This window comes from Ranitomeya variabilis, chromosome 1, assembly GCF_051348905.1.
Source record: "Ranitomeya variabilis isolate aRanVar5 chromosome 1, aRanVar5.hap1, whole genome shotgun sequence".
NCBI lineage: Eukaryota > Metazoa > Chordata > Amphibia > Anura > Dendrobatidae > Ranitomeya > Ranitomeya variabilis.
The window spans coordinates 646329893-646353459 of record NC_135232.1 but is presented as its reverse complement, the minus strand read 5'-3'; the positions used below and the strand labels follow the sequence as shown (position 1 = coordinate 646353459).

Genomic DNA, 23567 nt, shown 5'->3' with positions numbered 1-23567 from the left:
GAGGCCCTGTGTTTGATGGCATGGCCCTGGAGTCCTGGGTGCTGACACAGGCAGGCTTCTCTCAGAATGTAATTTCTACCATGATCAGTGCTAGAAAGCCTACGTCTATGCGTATATATCATCGCATTTGGAAGACCTTCTCATGGTGCCAGGACCGTGGACGCTCTCCTCTTGAATTTTCCGTTCCTTCCCTCCTCGATTTCCTTCAGTCGGGTTTGGACTTAGGTCTCGCCCTTAGTTCTCTCAAAGGGCAGATTTCAGCCTTGTCAGTCCTGTTCCAAAGTAAAATTGCCAACAGATTATAGGTGAAGATGTTCATTCAGGGAGTCTCCCATGTAGTGCCGCCCTATAACATGCCGTTGGAACCATGGGACCTTAATTTGGTCTTCGGACTCTTGCAGGAGGCTTCTTTTGAACCTCTGCTGAACGTATCCCTGTCTCTTCTGTCATGGAAAGTTGCCTTCCTGGTTGCGGTCACGTCCATCCGACGAGTCTCAGAACTGGCGGCCTTGTCTTGCCAAGTTCCTTTCCTCATTTTTCATCAGGATAAGGTGGTTTTGAGAACATCCCCGTCTTTTCTACCGAAGGTTGTCTCATCTTTCCACCTCTATGAGGAGATTGTCTTGCCTTCACTTTGCCCCGGCGCCAGTACATCACACCGAGAAGGCTCTCCACACAATGGACTTGGTGAGAGCTCTTAGGAGATACATCTCGAGGACTGTGTCTTTCCGCAGGTCAGATGCCCTATCTGTGCTCCCGGAAGGGCCAAGGAAAGATCTAGCCGATTCCTAAGCTACGATAGCCAAGTGGATTCGTTCAGCTATCCAGGAGTCCTACCGAGTTAGAGGTCACTCCATTCCAGCAGGGATTAAGGCTCATTCTACTCGATCAATGAGTGCGTCTTGGGCCATCCGGCACCAAGCATCGGCAGCACAAGTCTGCAGAGCTGCGGCTTGGTCCAGCCTGCATACGTTTACGAAACATTACCATGTCCATTCTCAGGCCTCGGCAGATGCGTCCGTCGGCAGAAGAATTTTGCAGGCGGCAGTGCCACATCTGTAACTTGTGGGTACAAGGAGCAATTGCAGTGGATTGTTTTCCCACCCAGGGACTGCTTTAGGACGTCCCATGGTCCTGTGTCCCCAAATGAGGCGTAGGAGAAATGGGGATTTTTGTGCACTCACCGTAAAATCCTTTTCTCCGAGCCAATCATTGGGGGACACAGCACCCACCCTGTTGGCCTACTGGCTCTAGTTTTTTCTGTGTTGACTTGGTTTTGATATATTTCATTCTTGTTAATTGTTAAGCTCCTACTGCTTAGTTACCGAACTGGTTCACTTAGAGCCAGCAGGAGGGTGTATACTACAGGGGAGGAGTTATTCTTTATGTGTTAACTTAGTGTCCTCCTAGTGGCAGCAGCATAACACCCATGGTCCTGTGTCCCCCAATGATTGGCTTGGAGAAAAGGATTTTACGGTGAGTACACAAAAATCCCTATTTACAAGTAATGCTCTGATGTAACAGGTCATCCTGAGCTCGGGATACTTAACATAGCCATTTTCTGCCTGCCTATAATGGAGGAGAACACTGATTAGACTGCATTTTCTAATGTGGTGCTTACAAACCAGACACTAACTATGTTGCAGGTGAGATTGGATGTATACCTGTACATCTGTGCTCAGCCTCCCGTGTGGACTCTTGCGAGCACCTATATTTAATAATATGGCAGGCTAATTGTTGGACATAATAATCTATTTTCCTATCGTGTTCAGGTCACCTTCAGTTCTCTACTATTTGCACATCAGGTATCAGGCAAAGTAATAGCTACAATCCTCCCCAAAAGTCCATTTACACTGCAAGATTATAGTGAAACGAGTGTTCTCAGGAAGGCTTATTTTGCAATAATTTTGTAGTCTAAAGAGCCTACCGATCACCCAGTGAATGAGTAGAGCACTCGACCGTCGGGTGAAATGATCTTTTGGTTTTCACAACAGATCATCGTTCTCGGCAGCACATCGTCTTATGTAAAGAGAACGAGAACAGTGGCAGCATATACACACTGAATTATCTATTGCAGATCTTTTAACGCACGTTTTAAGAGATTTTTGCCCGTGTATTAAACACTTACCAATTGGCAGTCATTTAACACTCAGTCACCTTTGCCGCGAGCATACATTTGTATTTTTTTCCTTTTATTTGTAAATAACCGTTCTTGTTCAGAATTCGGAATCTATTTGGTTTGACCATATTTAAAAGGCGTGAACACGACGGACTGGACAGAGTCAATGTTGGGCAGTTAAACCATTGATAAGAGTATGATTTGGTAATCTTTATGTATTTGTAATACTTATATTTTCTAGCTACTACCAAATTTTTAAAACCTTTTCCCAAACATTTCTCCCCAAAAGCAGAATTTAATATTTAAAGGGTTTGTCCACTATTAGGGAAAACCCCTCCTTAAAGTAAATGTTCGGCCACGATAAAATAATAACACCTGTACTTGCCTCCCGTGCTGGGTCTATTCTAGCTGTGTTGGCACTCGCGGCCCTGGGGCTGTGATGCAGTGGAATGACACGTGATGCCCGGCGCCCAATCAGAGCTGGTGTCACTGTCTTCGGACAAACTGAACATGAAGAGGAAGTCCGGGATGAGCTGCAGTCCTGGCTCCCCTCTTCATGTTCAGGTCGTGTGAAGACCGTGACGCCAGCTCTGATTGGGCGCCCGCGTCTAGTGTCACAACACCGCATGGGAATCCCGGGGAGAGCGAGTGCCCACATGGAACGGAGCCAGCATCGGAGGTGAGTATAGGCTTTATTATTTTATCGGGGATGAACATTTAATTTAAGAAGGGGTTGTCATAGTAGTGGACAACCCTTTAATATCCGAACACAAAATGATTAGTCCACCCAATCAGTGTGAGCTTAAATTTGGCAAAACCAATACTATCCGTCCCAAAACGATCAGTCATCTTGTCTTGCTGTGGGGGCATATTTTTTTTCCTTTTTTAGTTATGGCTCATGGATGCCCCGCACATGCAACATTTACTAAAATGTGTGGCTCCCCATGGTTCCAATCCTGGATATCATGTAGATTATTTACAAAGTGGGTGAAAAATCCAAGAATTAAGATTAGCTTTTTCTCATTCTCCCCCAGCACCATGAGCTCTCGGCACTCGGCAAGTCCCGTTGTTTTCACTAGTGCCAGAAGTTCGCCCAAAGAAGAGTCTCATTCTGCCACTTCCCCACAGCTCGCGCCTTCTTTCTCCTCTTCCTCCTCATCCCCTTCTGGTCCTAGGACTTTCTACCCTCGCCAAGGTGCTACCAGCAAGTACCTGATTGGATGGAAAAAACCTGAAGGGACTATAAACTCTGTGGGCTTTATGGATTCAAGAAAGTAAGAGCCCTTTATGTTCTGCTCGTAAATGATATTGGCATATAATGTTCTAATCGCTTGGCGCGTCTTCTGAGGTTGTATATACTGCAATGTACAGCATTGGAGAATACGCTAGAAAACTTGTGCTTCTCTTGCGACTTTTTAGGGATTTCTTTTTTCTGCATGTTTGTAGTCTCTTACGTAATAATAACTAAGATCACACAGCGCTTTACACACATGACATAAGACATATCAGGTTTCTTCCTAACCGGTATCCATGCATGATTTTGTGGTGGCCATTACAAAACGTAGATGTCATTCTCCTTTCCCTGCTTTCCTCCATATCTTTCCTCATTCCTTGCGATAAATAATTCAATATTCCACCATAAGCCAGTCTTAAATTCTTAAAGACCTCTTCCTGAACTGTTTCTGTTTCCTTCAATGGAAGAAGACATCAGATTGATTGTGTGGAGATGCCACCTACAAGGCTGCGTGCATCAATAAGGGATCTACAGGCTTCTCCAAAGAGAGTGTCCACAGTCCACGAGGAACTTAAGAAGCTTATTGACATGGAAGGGCCACCTACCGGATCAGAGAAGCCTTTAAAGGTACTGCATCAATGCTGCATGTTAACTGGTGTTTTTGGGTGGATGGACTGATGGGGAATGTAATGTATCCAGTGATGGTGTAGACATGTGGTGAATATTTACATTGCATGAATTTCTTACACATAGACTGCATAGTAATTCCCGCACATGCTCCGGCTAGAGTACTTGAAATGGCTTGTTCTCTCCTTCAATGGACACATTAGATGGACATTCTCTGAAGGGAATAAAGAGGATGTCTTAGAACTAGGCTAAAAGGTGGGGAGTGGTAGACAAAATTGGGAGTGGATCCTACGGTCTTACATTTAGCCGCACTTTTTTTTTTATTGCTCTTTAAACTACTTCCTGACTGCCCACAGACTAGTCTATAAACGTCTGCTGCGGCAGTGGTGAGTCGGCTGTCATACACAGCTAGATTCCCTATAGAGAAGGCAGAGAAGGTTTATTACCATCTCTGCTTTTCCTATTACTGTATTCACATTGCTGAACAGTAGAGGAAACATTGACAGCGCTTCGTCCCATAGCTCTGTCAGCTCTGGTATAAAGTCAATTGTCCTAATTTTTTCCATCTTTGATTCCAGCCCCAGATACAGGGGAAATCAAATATAAAAATGTTGAAATGCTCTGAAAGATCTTTTATGACATCACAAGGTGATGAAAAATAAATAAGCTGCAAATAAATAGATTTTAAAAAAATGCGCTAAATTAATGTGCACTCAACTCATTAACCCTTAATTCAATGAGACATATGGGTACGTCCTTGCAGGGGTGGCACCGTGTGGAGAGGGCTCAGGAGCTGAGCGGTCCTCACATGTGTCTGATGCCGGCTGTATTACGTAGCTGTGTCTAGCAGCAGCAGCCAGAGATGAGCTCTGATGTCTGCTATTAACCATTTAAATGCAACTGTCAATCTCTCACAATGGCTTTAAATGGAACGCTGACTGGTGCGCACACACATCGACTTGCTTCGGCCCCTGTGACGTCATCAAAGAAATCTAATGGTTTACCTTCTCAGGTGGTGGCCTGTTGAAGGACCCCATCACTGTCATCTTGTACTTTTAGGCCACAGGCTGAATATCATAGGGGACAGAGATTTTTGCTATATACTACAACACTGTGGTATTAAAGTACATGGTATAAGCGATCGACAATTGCAAATTCAAGTCCACTAAAGAAACTAAAAAATAATAAGAAAACATTTAAAAAAAAAAAAAAAAAAAATGTTTCCTACTAAAAATAAATTCTTTTTAATGCTTAATCTATAAAAGATCGATCTATCAAAATATAAACTTAATGTATATTAATTTTTAACTGATTTTATGGTAAAAGCATAACAAAAAGAGATAAAACTGCAGAATTGTTTTTTTGCTTTTTTTAGCTACCACTGCCATCCTGATAAAATGCAAAAGCGATCAAAGTGTCGTATGTACCCCACACTGGTATCAATCAAAATGTCAGCTGCCAAGCAACAAACAAGCCATTCATACAGCTCAGTCGATGTAAAAATAAAAGTTTGGTATCGCTGTATCGTACTGACCAAGAGAAACATGTTCCAGGGGATTTTTACGACAGAATTAACCCCATAAGAACAAACCTGTCACATTCTCTATTAAAGGAGAATCTGTCACCACGTTTTTGCTATGTAATCCGAGAGCAGCATGATGCAGGGGCAGAGACCCTAATTCTAATGATGTCACTTGCTGGTTTGTATGCTGTCATTTTAATGCCATCACCAGTTTCTCTGCTTCAGATCTAGCAGTTCTCTGAATGCTGTGCCCTGTACAACCCTGCCCACATCACTGATTGGCTGCTTTACGTGTACACTGTGCATAGGCATAAAGCTGTCAATTGGTGGTGGGGTAAGGGTTACACAGAGAAAGTTGACTGGGAGGCACAGGATACATAGTCCTGTGTTGATAATCCCCTGCTGATAAAACACTGATTTTATTTGAACAACACCACACAGTTTAAGTGACATGTTGCTGGAATTAGTCTCAGCCCTTACATCATGCTGTTCTGTTTCATAGCAAAAACCTGTTTTCAGATTTAAAAAATAAAGATCTTACAATTTTCTCCATGACAACCGGGGCTATTTTAGACTCACCTTCCTATTGTTTCAGGAAACAGCACATGTATATAGCCACTATGGTAAGCCCTCAATCGTATCATTTGTGTTGAAGTGTCTAATGAGCGTGTGCAAAGGTCATTGTGAAGGAAGGAGGAGCAGGCGAGCTGTGACATCACCTATTGTGATTGGTGGATCCTGTGTTATCAGCCGTGTATGCAGGTGTTACCTGTCAGTATAATCCTGCCTTAGCTGATAAGGAGTCTGCTGAAAACGCTTCCTGAAAAGCAGGGTTTATGAGCCTAAAAAAGCCCCGGTGACCAGTGTGAATTTTTCAATATTACTGAACAAATATTAATATAAATTTCAAAAAAGAAAGTGTGTTTTCATATCACAATCTAAAACAAATCCTGATTAATACAATAGGTCATTGTCTGATGATAGCTTCCCCTTGAGGACACACAAGGTTTGGTAATTATATTTTTTATTACCAAACCTCCATTAAAATCTCTTTTAAAAGAAAAATCAGAATTTGTCCCATTTCAGTGACTTTCACAATGCCGTCCAGAACTGAAGCCACGACAGATTTTCAGTATTTGTAATCGCACTAAGTGCGCAAGGCACCGTACAAGAAAATAATCCCCCATGGAGCTCTGAGCACTTTAGAAAGGTTCATCCAGGGCACACAGTTTCCATGACAACTGTGCACTATATTCTCTCCTCTTATTTTATTTTTTATTTTTTTTTTAGAGCCAAAAAATGTGTTAGAATATAGCAGGTTTTATCGGGATGTTAATGCTCGCTTCACATAGTGAGCTGACGGGTTTTTTTTGCTTGGCTTTACAAGTGTCTAAACCTGGTGCTATTCGTTACCGCTCGGGATTCGTTTTGCCACGGCCTTCTTTGTGGCTCGCTTTCTGTCTCCCCATTTAATTCTTCTGACACAATTCTCAGAAGATGGCCCGTTGGGTGCTTCCTTGTCATGTTTCATTTTGGCATTTTCGGCTGAAGGATTTCCTGAACATGTCTAGCAGTAAACAGAATGTAACGTGTGACTGAGCAAACACGGAACATTCCGAAGATGTTCTGGAAATTAAAGCCATTTACCAACCGCCCTCCTACTGAGGCCCCATTATCTCGTTAGATTTGTGCCAATTAGCAGATAATCTTTTTCTTACTGGTGTATGGATAATAATCATTCTGTCCTTGTTCCCCCGGTGCACTGCACTACTGATGGGCTTGTGTTTGTACACCGCAGCCAGCCAGGGAGCACTGGTAAGAAAGGAGGAGGGTCTCGGATTGCCTTACCGCCCCTATACACATTAGCTGGCTGTCAATACAGACAGGTTCGGGTGACTATGAACTGCATATGTGGACGCCGGCTGTCTGAGGGTCCGGGGAGATGTCGATTGCTCATCTCCCATTTGGGACTGCCTATCGTATTGTTCTCCCTGAGATAAGTCACCGACCGACTCATCAGTCGGTGGATTTCTCATGGAGAAGACAGGAGCGAGCGTTCAGCTGAATGAGCTATCCAATTTGTATGGCGAGCTTTAGACCACTTAGCAAATGTAGACCCCATAAAAGGGAGGAATTAGTGATGTAAATATCATTACATTATAAATTACATCCCAGAACTGCATAGCTAAGGTGGACCGTGAAAAGTTCCTTTTCTTATATTTGGTAGGAATACATGGGGTTTTTTTTTAGTTTTTCCCCAGCAATCAGAATACTGGAAACACAGATGGTTTGTCCATTAATCAGCATATGATATATGCTGCACAACTCATCATTCAATGTTTCATAATAAATTCGGAGAAGCAAGATAAATAGATGAACACACAACAACTAAATGACTAATATAGTTTCCTGAAATTTCAATGAATAAGGCATGCAAGAGGCGATAAAAAGACATTGAAGCAAGCAAAAGATGTACAATATATCAAAACATATCAACAGCTAACAGGATAAGATATCAAAAGACATACAATGTATCAAAAATATCATTTACAACAAAATAATAAACATATTCAGCCTCGATATCCAGGGGAGCCCAGAGATGAGAGCAGACTTTTACAGCTTATCTTGCAGTTTCATTTTTCGCTCCTCTATTCTTTTGTCTAACTCAAACTATTATACCCCACTCCAAGCCCCCTGATGTCTCTGGGCAGAAGCTAAGATGTGCTAAATCTTTCTAGGCTCAATAAACAAATGTATTGTGCGTGTTCTTAGCAATCATCTACGAGTGGTGCCTGCTATCTCCACTTTCTAAAGCTAAATCGTAGCTGATAATAACACTGCTAAAGGTGTAGAATCCAACTGAACCATTACATTTACCCTTTCCAATACACAAGTAAGGTATTGGAGGTTTCTAAGCAAAAAAAATAATTTGGCTTGCAAAATAAAATAAGTAAGGAGATCTCTATTCAGTGGATAGACTGGCCACTCTTGAATGAAAGCAAAAAAGTAAAGTTCTTTTCACATAAACATTTCACTTCATGGCTAAAACCACAGCTTAAAGGGGTTTTCCGGTTTTAAGCTACAAGTCTTCAGTCACTGTGACTGCAGACTTGTGAATCTTCGCATTGGTGGTCATATAATTGCAAGTATGTGAGTGGCATACTTACGGCCACATTCCAACTAGACTGTATCAGTCTTTTCTCAATACACTTGCATTGCACTTGACCACATGTATGGAAATCACATAGTTGTTGGTCAAGAGTCCACTGCACCCGGAGAATCTTTACAGCACGTAGTGTCCACACTGAGGATTCACAAGTGTGCTGTTACATAAGTGACTGCAGACTTGTAGCCTAAGGCCAGACAACCCTTTAATGACTGATGTGTCATATGACGGACACTACTCCTGACCAACTGACCCCAAACTTCTAATGGTTGGCTCCCTACATTTGACTGGCTCCGGATGTAGCAGAAATCTTCCTGTCTAATCTGCTTCAAATTGAGCCACCAACTACAGTATGTGAACGTTGCAGTAGTTAACATCTAGCTTTCCTCTTGCAAACGTGGGGAAACCCTTAAATTACATAAAACAAATTGTCCTTTACATAAAATATTACGTTTAGAAGTAAAATGCACGAAAAAGACTAGAAATTAGCTGGCACTCTGTCTTCCTGTTACTACTCTCTGTAGGAAACTTCTGATGTTGGTTGAAGTTTCTGGACTTCATAATCTAATTTTCCCATGCACTTTATATTATTTAGATCTCTCATAGAGAAGGAACGTTCAAACTTGTCTCCCTGACAACAGGAAACCTTGGAAGATGACAGAAGGATAGGAAATAAAAAAGCAGCTGAATCCATAAACGGCTCACTTGTGACTCAGAGGAGCGCAGTCAAGGGCAGAACTGCAGAAAACTCAGCGAGCTGAAGCTGAGGACTCTCCAGGTCGCACACCATGCCGAAAGTGTTGGAACCACTTGAAATTGTTTCAGTAAATGATGTATTTCTCCCAGAAAATCATTGAAATTACACGTTTTGTTATACACATGTTGTATGTGTATTTGAACAACACAAAAAAAAGAGAAACAAAAAAGCAAACAAGACATAATTTCACTCAAAACCTCAAAAATGGGCCAGACAGAATTGTTGCCACTTTTCCAAAATTGTGAGTAAACAGCTTTGGTTCTAGCTCGTTCAAACTCACCTGTGGCAAGTAACAGGTGTGGACAATAGGAAAATCACACCTGAAACCAGATAAAAAGGGGAGAGGTTGACTTAATCTTTGCACTATGTGTCGGTGTGCATCACATTAAGCATGGAGAACAGAAAGAAGAGAAGAAGCCTGTCTGAGGACTTGGGAATCAAAATTGTTTGAATATCAACAATCTAAAAGTTAAGGGTCCATCCAAATAGATTTTGATGTTTCTTTGTTCATGGTGCACAACATAATCAAGAAGTTTACAACCCATGGCACTCTCTGGATGCGGACAACAGAAAATTTGATGAAAGGTTGCAACGCAGGAAAGTCCAAATGGTGGATAAGCAGCCACAATCAAGTTCTAAAGATATTCACATTCAAGCTGTCCTGCAGGCTCAGGGTGTGTCAGTGTCAGCGCAAACTAACCATTTACATTTGAATGAAATGAAACGATATGTCTGGAGTCCTGATAGGACCCCACTGCTGACAGAGACCTAAAAAAAAACCTAGACTGCAGTTTGCCAAAATGTATATGCATAAGCCAACATCCTTCTGGGAAAATATTTTGCTGTTTAAAATGGAATGAGGCCTACAAAGAAAAGAATACAGTACCTACAGTCAAATATGATGGAGGTTCAAATATGTTTTGGGGTTTTTTGTTGCCTCTGGCACTGGGTGCCTTGACTGCGTGCAAGGCATCATGAAATATGAAGACTACCAAAGGATTTTGGGTTCCACTGTAGTGCCCAGTGTCAGTTGTGTTTGTTTCATAGGTCATGGTTCTTCCAGCCGGACAAAGGCCCCAAAAACATACTTCAAGAAGCCCCCAGAAATGAATGGAAACAAAGTTCTAGAGAGTCCTGAAGTGGTCAGCAAGGAGTCTGGATCTAAATTCCATTGAACACCTGTGGAGAGATCTTAAAATTGCTGTTGGGAAAAAGGCACCTTCACATATGAGAGACCTGGGGCAGTTTGCAAAGGAAGAGTGGTCAAAAATTCCAGTTGAGAGGTGTAAGAAGCTTGTTGATGGTTATAGGGAGCAATTGATTGCAGTAATTTATTCCAAAGGGTGTGCAACCAAATATTAAGTTGAGAGTGCCTACAATTTTGTCCGACCCATCCTTAATCTTTTATTATTTTTATATAGCGCTAACATATTACGCAGCGCTTTACAGGTTGCACACATCATCATCGCTGTCCCCGATGGGGCTCACAATCTAAATTCCCTATAAGTATGTCTTTGGAATGTGGGAGGAAACCGGAGTGCCCGGAGGAAACCCACGCAAACACGGAGAGAACATACAAACTCTTTGCAGATGTTGTCCAAGGTGGGATTAGAACCCAGGACTCCAGCGCTGCAAGGCTGCTGTGCTAACCACTGCGCCACCGTGCTGGTGTTAATCCATTACTTGCCAAATTAATTTTTTCTGAAAAATCCGTACTTGTAAAAATTTTTACAAGTACGGATTTTTCAGAATAGGGCATCCCAATATTCAATTAAAAATGACAATGGCATGATTTCCTGTTTTGAAAACATTCATTTTACAAACACAACACACAAAAAAAATTGGACCTAATTATAAAAATTATAAAATCTTAGTTGCTAGAAGCTAAAGATTAAGCGTCTCAAAAAAAGGACTTTGTTAGATAATGGGTTTAGTGTGAAATTATATCCAATTTGCCTTTTTTTCTGCTTTTTTTGTGTTGTTCCAATACACACAAATGAAATAAACATGTATTACAAAACGTGTGTAATTGCGATAATTTTCTGGGAGAAATACTTCATTGTCTAGAACATTTTTAACTGTGCAACACTTTCCGACATGACGGTACATAATGCTGGAAACCCTTTCCAAAATCACCATGTCGTTAAATAAAATAGTTTTCAAAAGAATATAAGCATAATCCTCTCAGTTGTGCATTCAATTCAAGTGATCCTCAATCCAAACCACAGAAATAAAATCAACAGCTCAAATCCAGCACATAGTAAAAGTTTAGTGTGCATTAAAGTGTAACCGTCCTCTAATTTTTTCCCCCACATAAATCAATAGTACACATGACGATAAGCAACTTTGTAATATGTCTTATCAGAAAAATCTGCTTCTTTCTCCTCCAGGACTGATCATTCATTATCAATTCTTAGGTAAAATTTATATTCAATGAAGACATGTTTTCACATTACTGAGAATGGAGCTGGAAGCTGGTGCTTGTAAAATTTGATGGAGATGTGACGAGGGAGAGACATTCTGCTGCAAGTTCTCCTGAAACAACACTTCTCCAAAGAACTTTGAGCACCAATCATCATCTCATATCTCAGGAATGGATAATTTGTCTTCCCTATAGACAGATTATACCTGTGAATTTAAAATTTATCTAAGGGTAACACACTATAAAGACCGAGATATGGGATGCATACGGTTTCTATTAGTGATGAGCGAAAGTGCTGGGATAAGGTGTTATCTGAGTTCATGTCCCTGCCGCTGCATGTCTCGCGGCTGTTCGACAGCCACAACACTTGCAGGGATTACCTAACAAACAGACAATCCCCCCATGTGTTGTGGCTGTCGAAGTGCCATGAGACATGCAGCTGCGGGGACTCAAACGTATTATTCGAGCACGCCGAAGATACTCTGTTAGCACCTGAGCATGCTTAGATAACACCTTCTCCCAGCACGTTCGCTCATCACTAGTTTCTTTGATCAAATTCTGATTTTCCAATCCAAAAGCTGTTACTGCTCTCAAGGCAGGAAAAGCTCTCATTCTCTGGGTGGAGGCCCGGTAATTAAGATTCATAGACAGCAACTTCAGGCTGTTTTGGAACAGCTTTTTATGTAAAAATACCAGCTTGACCATATAAAAATATATATGCCTGAGCTTTGTACATTCTCCTCTATTATATGCGGCTTGAAGATAAGGAAGCATTTGAGACCTGGAGCGATTCACTTTAACCCATTCCGTGTAATGGACATATGTAATGTCAAAAAGGAGTCTTTACCCCAAAATGTATTTTAAATGAGCTATGTAGTGTTATAGGGGACTTTGCATCTGTAAGAAGCGATAGCATGGTTGTTACAGGGGCTAAGGTACAGTGCTAACCACTGAGCCACCATGCTGCCTGTTAGTAGAGATCAGTCAGTCACTTGAAGCAGAATGGGATTTTTAATCTTTGAGACTCAAACTTGGCTTCAATTGTGCAGTCAGGCTCTGGGTCATGCTGCCCGTGGTTTGGGCATCATGAATCGACTGTCCGGTTCCCTTTAAAAGGAGTACAAGACATGAAATATTGCAATTAGATGTACTGTGACTAAACCAAATTAGTGGTTGTGAAATATTGGCATAATATGAGGCATGTCTTTGAATTCAGTCACGTGGCATTACTTTAATTTATGTCTATGTAGAGATCTTATGAACTTTTACCTTTTTTTTTTTTTTCTCAGTCGTCTTTTTCTACAACATCAAGCAAAAGATCCCTGCACAGGACACTTTCTGATGAGAGCATCTACAGCAGTCAGCGGGAGATGGTGTTCATCAATGCTAGAGCGTCACTCCTGGACCAAGCTCTTCCCAATGACGTCCTCTTCAGTAGCACATACCCTTCTCTGAATAAGTCATTGCAAATGCGCAGACCATCCTACACTATGGGTATGACTTCCATTCATGGTGAGAAGTTCAGAAAGTATTATATACTAGGATTTTCTCTGATATTGAATCATGCAGATTATATCCGTATTATGCCAGGGGTCGAATGTGCAAGAGCCCTATTGTGGAATTTAAACATAAGACTGAGCTAACTCTTAGCAGCCGGGCTGTGGCTGAAAACTGCTGTAGCCCATGGGCAGTACCCAGCCACGGCCACAATCCGAAGCAGCTCCACAATTTAGCAGTTCTGGCTGCTGCTGCCGACACCAAGAAAAGCTGATCAGCAGGGGCACCGGGTGTCAGTTCCTAACCGATCAGGAGTTGATGACCCCTCCTAAGGATAGGTAATCAATGATAAAGTAGTGGAAAACCTCTTTAGCATTAGTTAGATCCAAGTGTGTGTTGTTTGATATTTTTCACTGGGGGCATGTACTTCTTCCTCCTGTATGACACTGACCATTCGTAAGCAGGCAGCAACATAGAAGTGCAGAAGGACCTGTGATGTCATCCGGGTCACATGACCAGACTCCACAGGTCCTGCCAACTGCAGTGTTCAGCCTAAATAAGCGCTGAAGATATATACAGCACAGAACTTCTAGAAATGTTAATATTTCCAGAACTTCTGTGCTGTGCTTTTTTCCCCCAGTGAAAAATATCTAACACTACCTACTTGAACATAACTTAAAGGGAACCTGTCACCCCGTTTTTTCCGTATGAGATAAAAATACTGTTAAATAGGGCCTGAGCTGTGCATTGCAATAGTGTATTTTGTGGACCCCGTTTCCCCACCTATGCTGCCGAAATACGTTACCAAAGTAGTCGTTTTCGCCTGTCAATCAGGCTGGTCTGGTCAGATGGGCGTGGTGTCTTCCCCCAGATCTTGCTTAGTTTTCCGTTGGTGGCGTAGTGGTGTGCGCATGTCCAAGGTCCCGAATCCACTGCACAGGGGAGTGAAAAGAGCGCGATGTGCACTATTTCATTGGTGATCGGTGGGGGGCGGCCATCTTCCTTTGGCCGCGCGTGCGCAGAAGCGGCGCTCTGCTGGCCGCGGCTTCAGGAAAATGGCCGCGGGATGCCGCGCGTGCGCAGATGGAGATCGCGGCGGCCATTTTCCTGAAGCAGAGATGCGAACTCTGCTTCAGGAAAATGGCCGCCGCGATCTCCATCTGCGCACGCGCGGCATCCCGCGGCCATTTTCCTGAAGCCGCGGCCAGCAGAGCGCCGCTTCTGCGCACGCGCGGCAAAAGGAAGATGGCCGCCCCCACCGATCACCAATGAAATAGTGCACATCGCGCTCTTTTCACTCCCCTGTGCAGTGGATTCGGGACCTTGGACATGCGCACACCACTACGCCACCAACGGAAAACTAAGCAAGATCTGGGGGAACACACCACGCCCATCTGACCAGACCAGCCTGATTGACAGGCGAAAACGACTACTTTGGTAACGTATTTCGGCAGCATAGGTGGGGAAACGGGGTCCACAAAATACACTATTGCAATGCACAGCTCAGGCCCTATTTAACAGTATTTTTATCTCATACGGAAAAAACGGGGTGACAGGTGCCCTTTAAGTAAACACAAAGAGGCAACTTTTTTTTTTTTTTACAAAAATTGACTCTCTACAGTCACTATTGGAGATTCGGATGAACGGTTAAAAACAAAGTTCGGGTTTGGGTACCAGAACAGTACCGATCTACATTCACTTGAATGGGGGGGACCGCACATCCAGTGTTTGTCACGTTGTTATGTGCATGATAACTCCAAATGACAGCGTGAGCCCACAGCTGTGATCAGAAGTATAAAGTTTACCTCTGGTCACTGGTGTCAGCTGACGGGACTACGGCTTCCATCAGCCTACACCTGCTGCTGCTAATAGCAGCGAGTGCAGGAAGCAGCTGATGTGAGTATTCATCAGCCAGCATCTGCACTCTTAATAAATAAAAAAAACAGCCAGGCAAAACTGACAGCTGGGGGCTGCAACCCTCAGCTGTCTGTCAGCGTTAGCAAGGTTGGTTATTAACCCCTTTCTGCCATCAGACTTACTATTCCATCCATGTGACCTGGGACTTAATCCCCATGGACGGAATAGTACGTCCAGTGCGATCAGCCACGCTCCCGGGGGGAGTGCGGCTGATCGCGGCCGGGTGTAAGCTGACTCTCACAGCTGACACCCGACACTAAGTGACAGGAGCGGTCATGGACCGGTCCCGGCACTTTAACCCCCAGAACACTGCAATCAAACATGATCGCAGTGTGTCGGAGCCAGCAGTGGAGCTGATAGCCCCTCTGCCTTTGGATCGGAGACCCCGCGGCATGACGCGGGGTCCCGATCGCTTCCATGGTAACCCGATGTCGTCATGACAACATCGAGGTTACCAGAGCTGAGCGACTTCCTATCATGCGCAGTGCATGTCAGGAAGTCTCTGGTCAGTGTGCAGGTATTGCAGCAATGACAGCTTCTATAGCATGCAGATCTGCATTCTATAGAAGCGATCAGCCTGCACAAAATGAGTCGGCACAAAATGAGTCGGCACTCAGCTTAACGTGATCAAGTGAGGTTTTGATGGTATCCACAAGGTAGTAACAGAAACGTTTCGGTCCTAATAATGGACCTTCATCAGTCACCGTTATAGTATATGTAGAGATATGGGTGGACCCATGTGATCACTTATTGCTAGAGGTAGTCAGGCTATAACTGAGACTGCTGCCCATTTAGGAGAAAATATGGCCAATAAGATGGTTATTGAATCAATCCAGGCTATTTGTGAAATGACTGCCTGTATTGAGGTGTGAGTGGTCAGGATAGGGGCTGACAGATCAGACCATATAGTAGAGTGCTGCCTGCATATAGAGGAGGAATGACCTGTGTGAGGGCTAGCCGGTCTCCAGAAAGCCCGGGTAGTGTGCGCCTGCCTGGATGGCGTAGGGACGCGGTATCCACCACTCGTCAGTGCTCATTTTTGCTATATATCTTACGGTGTGGGAGCCTACTCTGGCACCTCCCTTAAATGGCTGTGCACACGCTTATTTATTTGCACAAAATGAGTGTCCCATAGTGGGACACAGTATAAAAGTGAGAATGAATTTAAAAAAAAAATGTTTTTGATAATCGTAAAAATATTTTAAAAAATAATAATAAAAAAAATCAATATTCTATCAATAAATAAATATTTGAATTAAAAAAATCTAAACAATAAAAGTACACACATTTAGTATTGCCGCGTCCGTAACGACCCGACCTATAAAACTGTCCCACTAGTTAACCACTTTAGTGAACACCATTAAAAAACAAAACAATGCTTTATCATCATATGGCCGAACAAAAAGTGCAATAACACGCCATCAAAAAGACGGATATAAATAAATGTGGTACTGCTGAACACGTCTTGTCCCGCAAAAAAACAAACTGCCATATAGCTCCATCACATGAAAAATAAAAAAGTTATAGGCCTCACAATAAAGCGATGCAAAAATAATTATTTTTTATATAAAATAGTTTTTATTGTATAAAAGCGCCAAAACATAAAAAAATGATATAAATGAGGTATCGCTGTCATCGTACTGACCCGAAGAATAAAACTGCTTTATCAATGTTACCACACGCGGAACGGTATAAACGCCCCCCCTCTAAAAAAGAAATTCATGAATTGATGGTTTTTGTTCATTCTGCCTCACAAAAATCGGAATAAAAAGCGATCAAAAAATGTCATGTTCCCGAAAGTGGTACTAGTAAAAACGTCAACTCGTCCCGCAAGAAACATGACCTCACACAACTCTGTGGGCCAAAATATGGAAAAATTATAGCTCTCAAAATGTGGTGATACAAAAACTATTTTTTGCAATTAAAAGCGTCTTTTAGTGTGACGGCTGCCAAACATAAAAACCCGCTATAAATAGTAAATCACCCCCTTAGTTAGGGAAAAGTAATAAAATAAAAAAAATAAAAATTATTTATTTCCATTTTCCCATTAGGGTTAGGACTAAAGTTAGGGTTGGGGCTGGGGCTAAGTTAGGGTTAGGGCTAAAGTTAGGGTTGGGGCTAGAGTTGGGAATAAGGTTTGTATGTTTAATCTGGTTTTTATTGAAAAGAACTTCAAAACAAACAAGGAACAAAGGATTCAACAACATAAAAAGTATTGAGTACAAAAAGAAATCTCATATACAACTGTATATCAAGACCTGTAACCAACAAGTCCCGAAATAGTATAACTTTCAGGTCAAAATCATTTTCAATCAAGTCCAACAAGATCTGAAAAGAAAAAAAAAATCCATGGCGGATGTAGGTATACCCTATCCAGGGAGACTGTAGGACCTTTGGTGATACATATGAGGTATCCTCTGAAAGAGAGCGACCCAAACAAGAGGAGCTAGGTCACTCCAAGTAATAATGGTATAAACACGAACGGAAAGAATGAGACTAAGAAGAGGAATATGGGGGAGGAGAGAGGATGAAAAAAAAAAGGGGGGGAGGGGGAGGAACCATGGAGTCTGATATAGAAGGGGGCAACTTGCACCCCTATAATGACGTCCATCTAACCCGTATTGTTCAATCTATTTTCCTTATGGCTTAGAAAAGAGGGATTGAAAGTCCTGAGAGTCCATAAACAAAATCCAAGGACTCCAGACCTGCAGATATTTCTCCATTGAACCGTTAACCTCAGCGGACAATTCCTCCATACTTTGAAGGCTGGTCATCTCCTTGACCCATTCAGACACACTAGGAGATTTGGAGGATTTCCATTGTCTCGGGATCACAGTGCGCGCAGCAGTTAAGCAGAATCTTAGGAGCCCCTTTTTCTGGAAGCGAAACGAGCCCGGGAGGATAGATAATAAAGCCACCTGGGGGGAGTTGGTCACCAAATGACCACTAATGGCTTGATAAGCGGAAAAGACAGAATCCCAAAATGGCTTAATAAGCTTACATCCCCACCAAATGTGTAGCATGGTACCTCTCTCTATTCCACAACGCCAGCACCTATCGGAGACGGAGGGAAAAGCGGCGTGTAAGACATCAGGACAGCGATACCACCTGGTGAGAATTTTGTAATTCTTTTCCTGTGCGGCACAGGCAATAGAGAATTTATGTGAATATACGAACGCCTTCCTCCACTCCGCCTCCGATATGGCTTGGGGTTAAGGTTTGGATTACTTTTACGATTGGGATTAGGGTTGGGATTAGGGTTAGGGGTGTGTTGGGGTTAGGGGTGTGGTTAAGGTTGGGAATAGGGCTAGTGGTATGTTGGGGTTAGTGTTGGAGTTAGAATTGGGGGGTTTCCACTGTTTAGGCACATCAGGGGCTCTCCAAACACGACATGGAGTCCGATCTCAATTCCAGCCAATAATGCATTGAAAAGTCAAACGGCGCTCCTTCCCTTCCGAGCTCTGCCATGTGCCCAAACAGTGGTTTACCCCCACATATGGGGTATCATCGTACTCAGGATAAATTGCACAACCACTTTTGTGGTCCAATTTCTCCTGTTACCCTTGGGAAAATTAAAAATTGGGGGCGAAAAAATGATGTTTGTGAAGAAAAAAAAAAATAATGATTTTTTAGTTTTACGGCTCTACATTATAAACTTCTGTGACACACTTGGGGGTTCAAAGTGCTCACCACACATCTAGCTAAGTTCCTTAGGGGGTCTACTTTCCAAAACTGTGTCACTTGTGGGGGTTTTTCACTGTTTAGGCACCTCAGGGGCTCTCCAAACGCAACATGGCGTCCTATCTCAATTCCAGCCAATTATGTATTGAAAAGTCAAACGGCGCTGCTTCCCTTCCGAGCTCTGCTATGCGCCCAAACAGTGGTTTACCCCCACATATGGAGTATAGGCATACTCAGGACAAATTGTACAGCAACTTTTGGGGTCCAATTTCTCCTGTTACCCTTGGTAAGCGCTATAGCTTGCCGAATAAAAGGGACCCGAACAAATTCGCTGAACTCTACACATAAGCCCACAAATATCATACCTAAGGTTATGTTTTCATAAATGCTGGTATAATTAGTTGGGTTTATTTTTATTTTCAGTTCATCCCTAGAGGAAACTTTAGTTTTTTTTAAATTGTGTATGGGAGCCACCCCACCAATTAGCTGATTGCCACAGGTCCATCTTTCTGATCTGTTATCCCTGGAGGATGTCACAGCCACACACTGGATGGAAATAATGGTTTAACGTGGCAGTCCTAAGTCCTTTAGGCCTCATTCAGGCATGTGGAATTTTTCCACATACGAGAAAAATGTACTGATTATTCTGATCAGTGTGTGGTCCGATTTTTTTTTTTTCACGGACTTGTTGACGTGCATTGCCGATTTTCGCGCCGATCCTCAGATAAAATTCAGACAGGTCTTGGTGACTTTCCGTGATCCTCTCGGGCTAAGGAACAAGTCACACATTTAAATGGACCTGTAGACTATTGCAAGTTTGAGTGCTGTCTGTGAAAATCACGGATAGCACTTACATAAAATACATATTGACAACGTAGAAGTTCTTGCAAAAAAATGAAATATTTTAGTCTCGCATAACAGGTCCATTACTCAGTAATTGATATTTAGGAAGTGGTAGGACAGACGGATGAGCTGGGGGGGAAGACAAGTAATGAAGGAGAAATGATTTACCAAATTTTGCACTATCATTTTGTCACACAATTCTGGTCACTTGCCAGTTTTGTCATATTGAAATGAACATGGGACTATTTTCTCAGATATGCCAAGATTCCAAAAATAATCTCTTCCTTGGTATTTCCAGGCGAGTTTTCGGCGTCAGACACCTCCCTCACTGACATCCATGATCAGAGAAGACAGGCCATGCCCGACCCAGGACTTATGCCCCTTCCAGATGCTGCTTCTGATCTAGAGTGGTCAAATTTAGTAGATGCTGCAAAGGCCTTTGAGGGTAAGGTGTTCAATTAAAGTCTGATTTGTATTGTTATTTTCCTTGCAATTCTTTAAAAAGTTTATATGACTGTAGGATATGTACATTTAGGGAGGTGGCTTAAACAATTACTCCTTAGGTCTGGGAAGAAAAGATGATAGGTTTTCCTGTAAAGGAGTCTGTATACTTACTACAGTAGACCATCAAAGTTTTTCTCCCAAACTCATACTTGGACTGGCCAACAGGAGAAGAGGAGAATCCTCTGGTGGGCCCCCACCCTGTTATATGAGCAATAATTGGTACAATATACTTGAATCTGTAGACAAAGTCATTTTATGTGTAAGGGCACGTGTGTAGCCCAATTCACTATCCCCATCTATCCCCCACCTCCTGAAGATGGCTGGACCATCATTGTAAATACATCATTGTAAATAAGCTCTGGAACTTTGTATCTCCTTCACCTCATTGTAGATTGTAAGCTCTCACGAGTAGTGTCATCTTATTGTGCTTTAATTATTGTATTGTTAACGTTACTACTTATGACTTGCATTTGAAACTGTTAAACTGTAAAGCGTGTGGAATATGTTGGCGCTATATAAATAAAGATTATTATTATTTTTATTAAAGGCAGCATTCATTTGAGTCTACCCAGTTCATTGTTATATACGGCGGGTATGGAAAGTATTCAGACCCCTTTAAATTTTTCACTCTTTGTTTCATTGCCGCCATTTGGTAAATTCAAAAAAGTTCATTTTTTTTCTCATTAATGTACACTTTGCACCCCATCTTGACAAAAAAAAAAAAAACAGAAATGTAGAAATTTTTTGCATATTTATTAAATATCGAAAACTGAAATATCACATGGTCATAAGTATTCAGACCCTTTGCTTAGACACTCATATTTAAGTCACATGCTGTCCATTTCCTTGTGATCCTCCTTGAGATGGTTCTACTCCTTCATTGGAGTCCAGCTGTGTTTAATTAAACTAATAGGACTTAATTTGGAAAGGCACACACCTGTCTATATAAGACCTCACAGTGCATGTCAGACCAAATGAGAATCATGAGGTCAAAGGAACTGGACAAGGAGCTCAGAGACAGAATTGTGGCAAGGCACAGATCTGGCCCAGGTTACAAAAGAATTTCTGCAGTGCTCAAGGTTCCTAAGAGCACAGTGGCCTCCATAAACCTTAAATGGAAGAAGTTTAGGACCACCAGAAGTCTTCCTAGACCTGGCCGTCCAGCCACACGGAGCAATCATGGGAGAAGAACCTTAGTGAGAGAGGTAAAGAAGAACCCCCAAGATCACCGTGGCTGAGCTCCAGAGATGCAGTAGGGAGATGGGAGAAAGTTCCACAAAGTCAACTATCACTGCAGCCCTCCACCAGTCGGGCCTTTATGGCAGAGTGGCCTGACGGAAGCCTCTTCTCAATGCAAGGCATATGAAAACCCGCATAGAGTTTGGTAAAAACACATGAAGGACTCCCAGACTGAGAAATAAGATTCTCTGGTCTAATGAGACGAAGATAGGCCTTTTTGGTGATATTTCTAAGCGGTATGTGTGGTGAAAACCAGGCACTGCTCATCACCTGCCCAATACAATCATGGTGGTGGCAGGCAGCATCATGCTATGGGGGTGTTTTTCAGCTGCAGGGACAGGACGACTGGTCGCCATTGAAGGAAACATGAAGCCAAATATAGAGAGATCCTGGATTTAAACCTCTTCCACAGTGCTCTGGACCTCAGACTTGGCCGAAGGTTCACCTTCCAACAAGGCAATGACCCTAAGCACACAGCTAAAATAACAAAGGAGTGGCTTCAGAACAACTCTGTGACCATTCTTGACTGGCCCAGCCAGAGCCCTGACCTAAACCCAATTGAGCATCTCTGGAGAGACCTGAAAATGGCTGTCCACCAACATTCACCATCCAACCTGATGGAACTGGAGAGGATCTGCAAGGAAGAATGGCAGAGGATCCCCAAATCCAGGTGTGAAAAACTTGTTGCATCATTCCCAATAAGACTCATGGCTGTACTAGCTCAAAAGGGTGTTTCTACTCAATACTGAGCAAAGGGTCTGAATACTTATGACCCTGTGATATTTCAGTTTTTCTTTTTTAATTTGCAAACATTTCTACATTTCTGGGGGTAGGGGGTTCAGTCAAGATGGGGTGCAGAGTGTGCATTAATAAGAAAAAAATGAACTTTTTTGAATTTACCAAATGGCTGCATTGAACCAAAGAGTGAAAAATTTAAAGAGGTCTGAATACTTCACGGTACCCACTGTAAATTTATGATTGAGGAAATATCACATTTGCATGTAGCAAATGTAGAAAAGTGGGGCCCTGGAGTTTGTAACTGGTGGGCCGTACCACCCTCATACTCACGCACACTATGCTTGAGCTAGCGTGCATATGTGCTCAATGGTGAGGGAGAAATACGCTCATCTCCTGTGAGAAGAAAGCCTTGGACTTTTTGAAATCTAATGCTTCATATACATTAGATTGTAGGCAAGTCCTAATGAAAAATCAGCACATTTGATCACCTTTGCTCTTTGGTGTATGTCTACCGTAAGTCCAGGGCCCTATGGCTACTGAAGCGTGAGAATACAGTGTGGAAAGGAAAGAAGAAAGTACAGCAGTTTTAGGGTATGTTCACATGGGGCATTTTTATTTTTTGTGTGAGTTTTTCTCTGATGCACCAGCATATAAATGTGTTAAAACAATCATCTCATTCAAACGCTGCGTTTTCTTGATCTGCTTCGTGGTTTTTGTTTTTTTTTTTAAATCTGCAGCATGTCAATTCTTTGAGTGTTTTTCACCCATTCAAATGAATGAAAAAAAAGGGCAAGTAAAAACACCTTTATTGCACAGGGCATTTTTCCTGACACCACTCTGGTTTATGGTGCTGCAAAAACACAATTTGTGAGGCATGCCCTTTGGCTGCATTATGTATTTGAGAATTAGGATTTTTCTGTAAGTCGTGCTGCTGAATTTTATTTCTGTGTTTTCATTAGATCAAAGAGCTTCCTTCTTTGCCTCTCCAGATGATGAACACAGACCGGGGAGCTCCGCCTCGATGGGTGAACAGTTAGAAGGCCAGTCTCCCTCTCAGTCCAGCACTTACTTTGGGTAAGACTTCCAAACATGGCATGTTTCCTTCATAGTACCTCGCCCCTTAGAGGGAGCCTGTCAGGTTAGATAACGTTGTAGATACAGCCGTGTTGTGCTGAACCTTTTTTCAGCTAAGGTTCATTTGGATATTGATACCATAATTCTGGGGTCCTAAAAATGTTCATTTTGAAATTTTTTCTGCTATATTTTGTGATGTTAGTTGGTATGGATGATGTTGCTACTCG

General features: G+C 42.4%; 1 protein-coding gene across 11 annotated transcripts in view; it reads left to right on the top strand.

Annotated features, from left to right (window-relative positions):
* Positions 1-23567, top strand: part of SIPA1L1 (signal induced proliferation associated 1 like 1) — a 324202-nt gene that overhangs the window by 284690 nt on the left and 15945 nt on the right. For 4 of the 11 annotated variants that reach the window (XM_077262067.1, XM_077262051.1, XM_077262102.1 and 1 more), the window contains 5 exons: positions 3154-3393; positions 3821-3980; positions 13137-13359; positions 20084-20230; positions 23226-23340. In XM_077262067.1, coding sequence (XP_077118182.1) covers positions 3154-3393; positions 3821-3980; positions 13137-13359; positions 20084-20230; positions 23226-23340 — 885 coding nt within the window. The remainder of the gene's footprint in view (positions 1-3153; positions 3394-3820; positions 3981-13136; positions 13360-20083; positions 20231-23225; positions 23341-23567) is intronic. The other 7 variants (XM_077262094.1, XM_077262111.1, XM_077262085.1 and 4 more) reach the window with 6 other exon arrangements.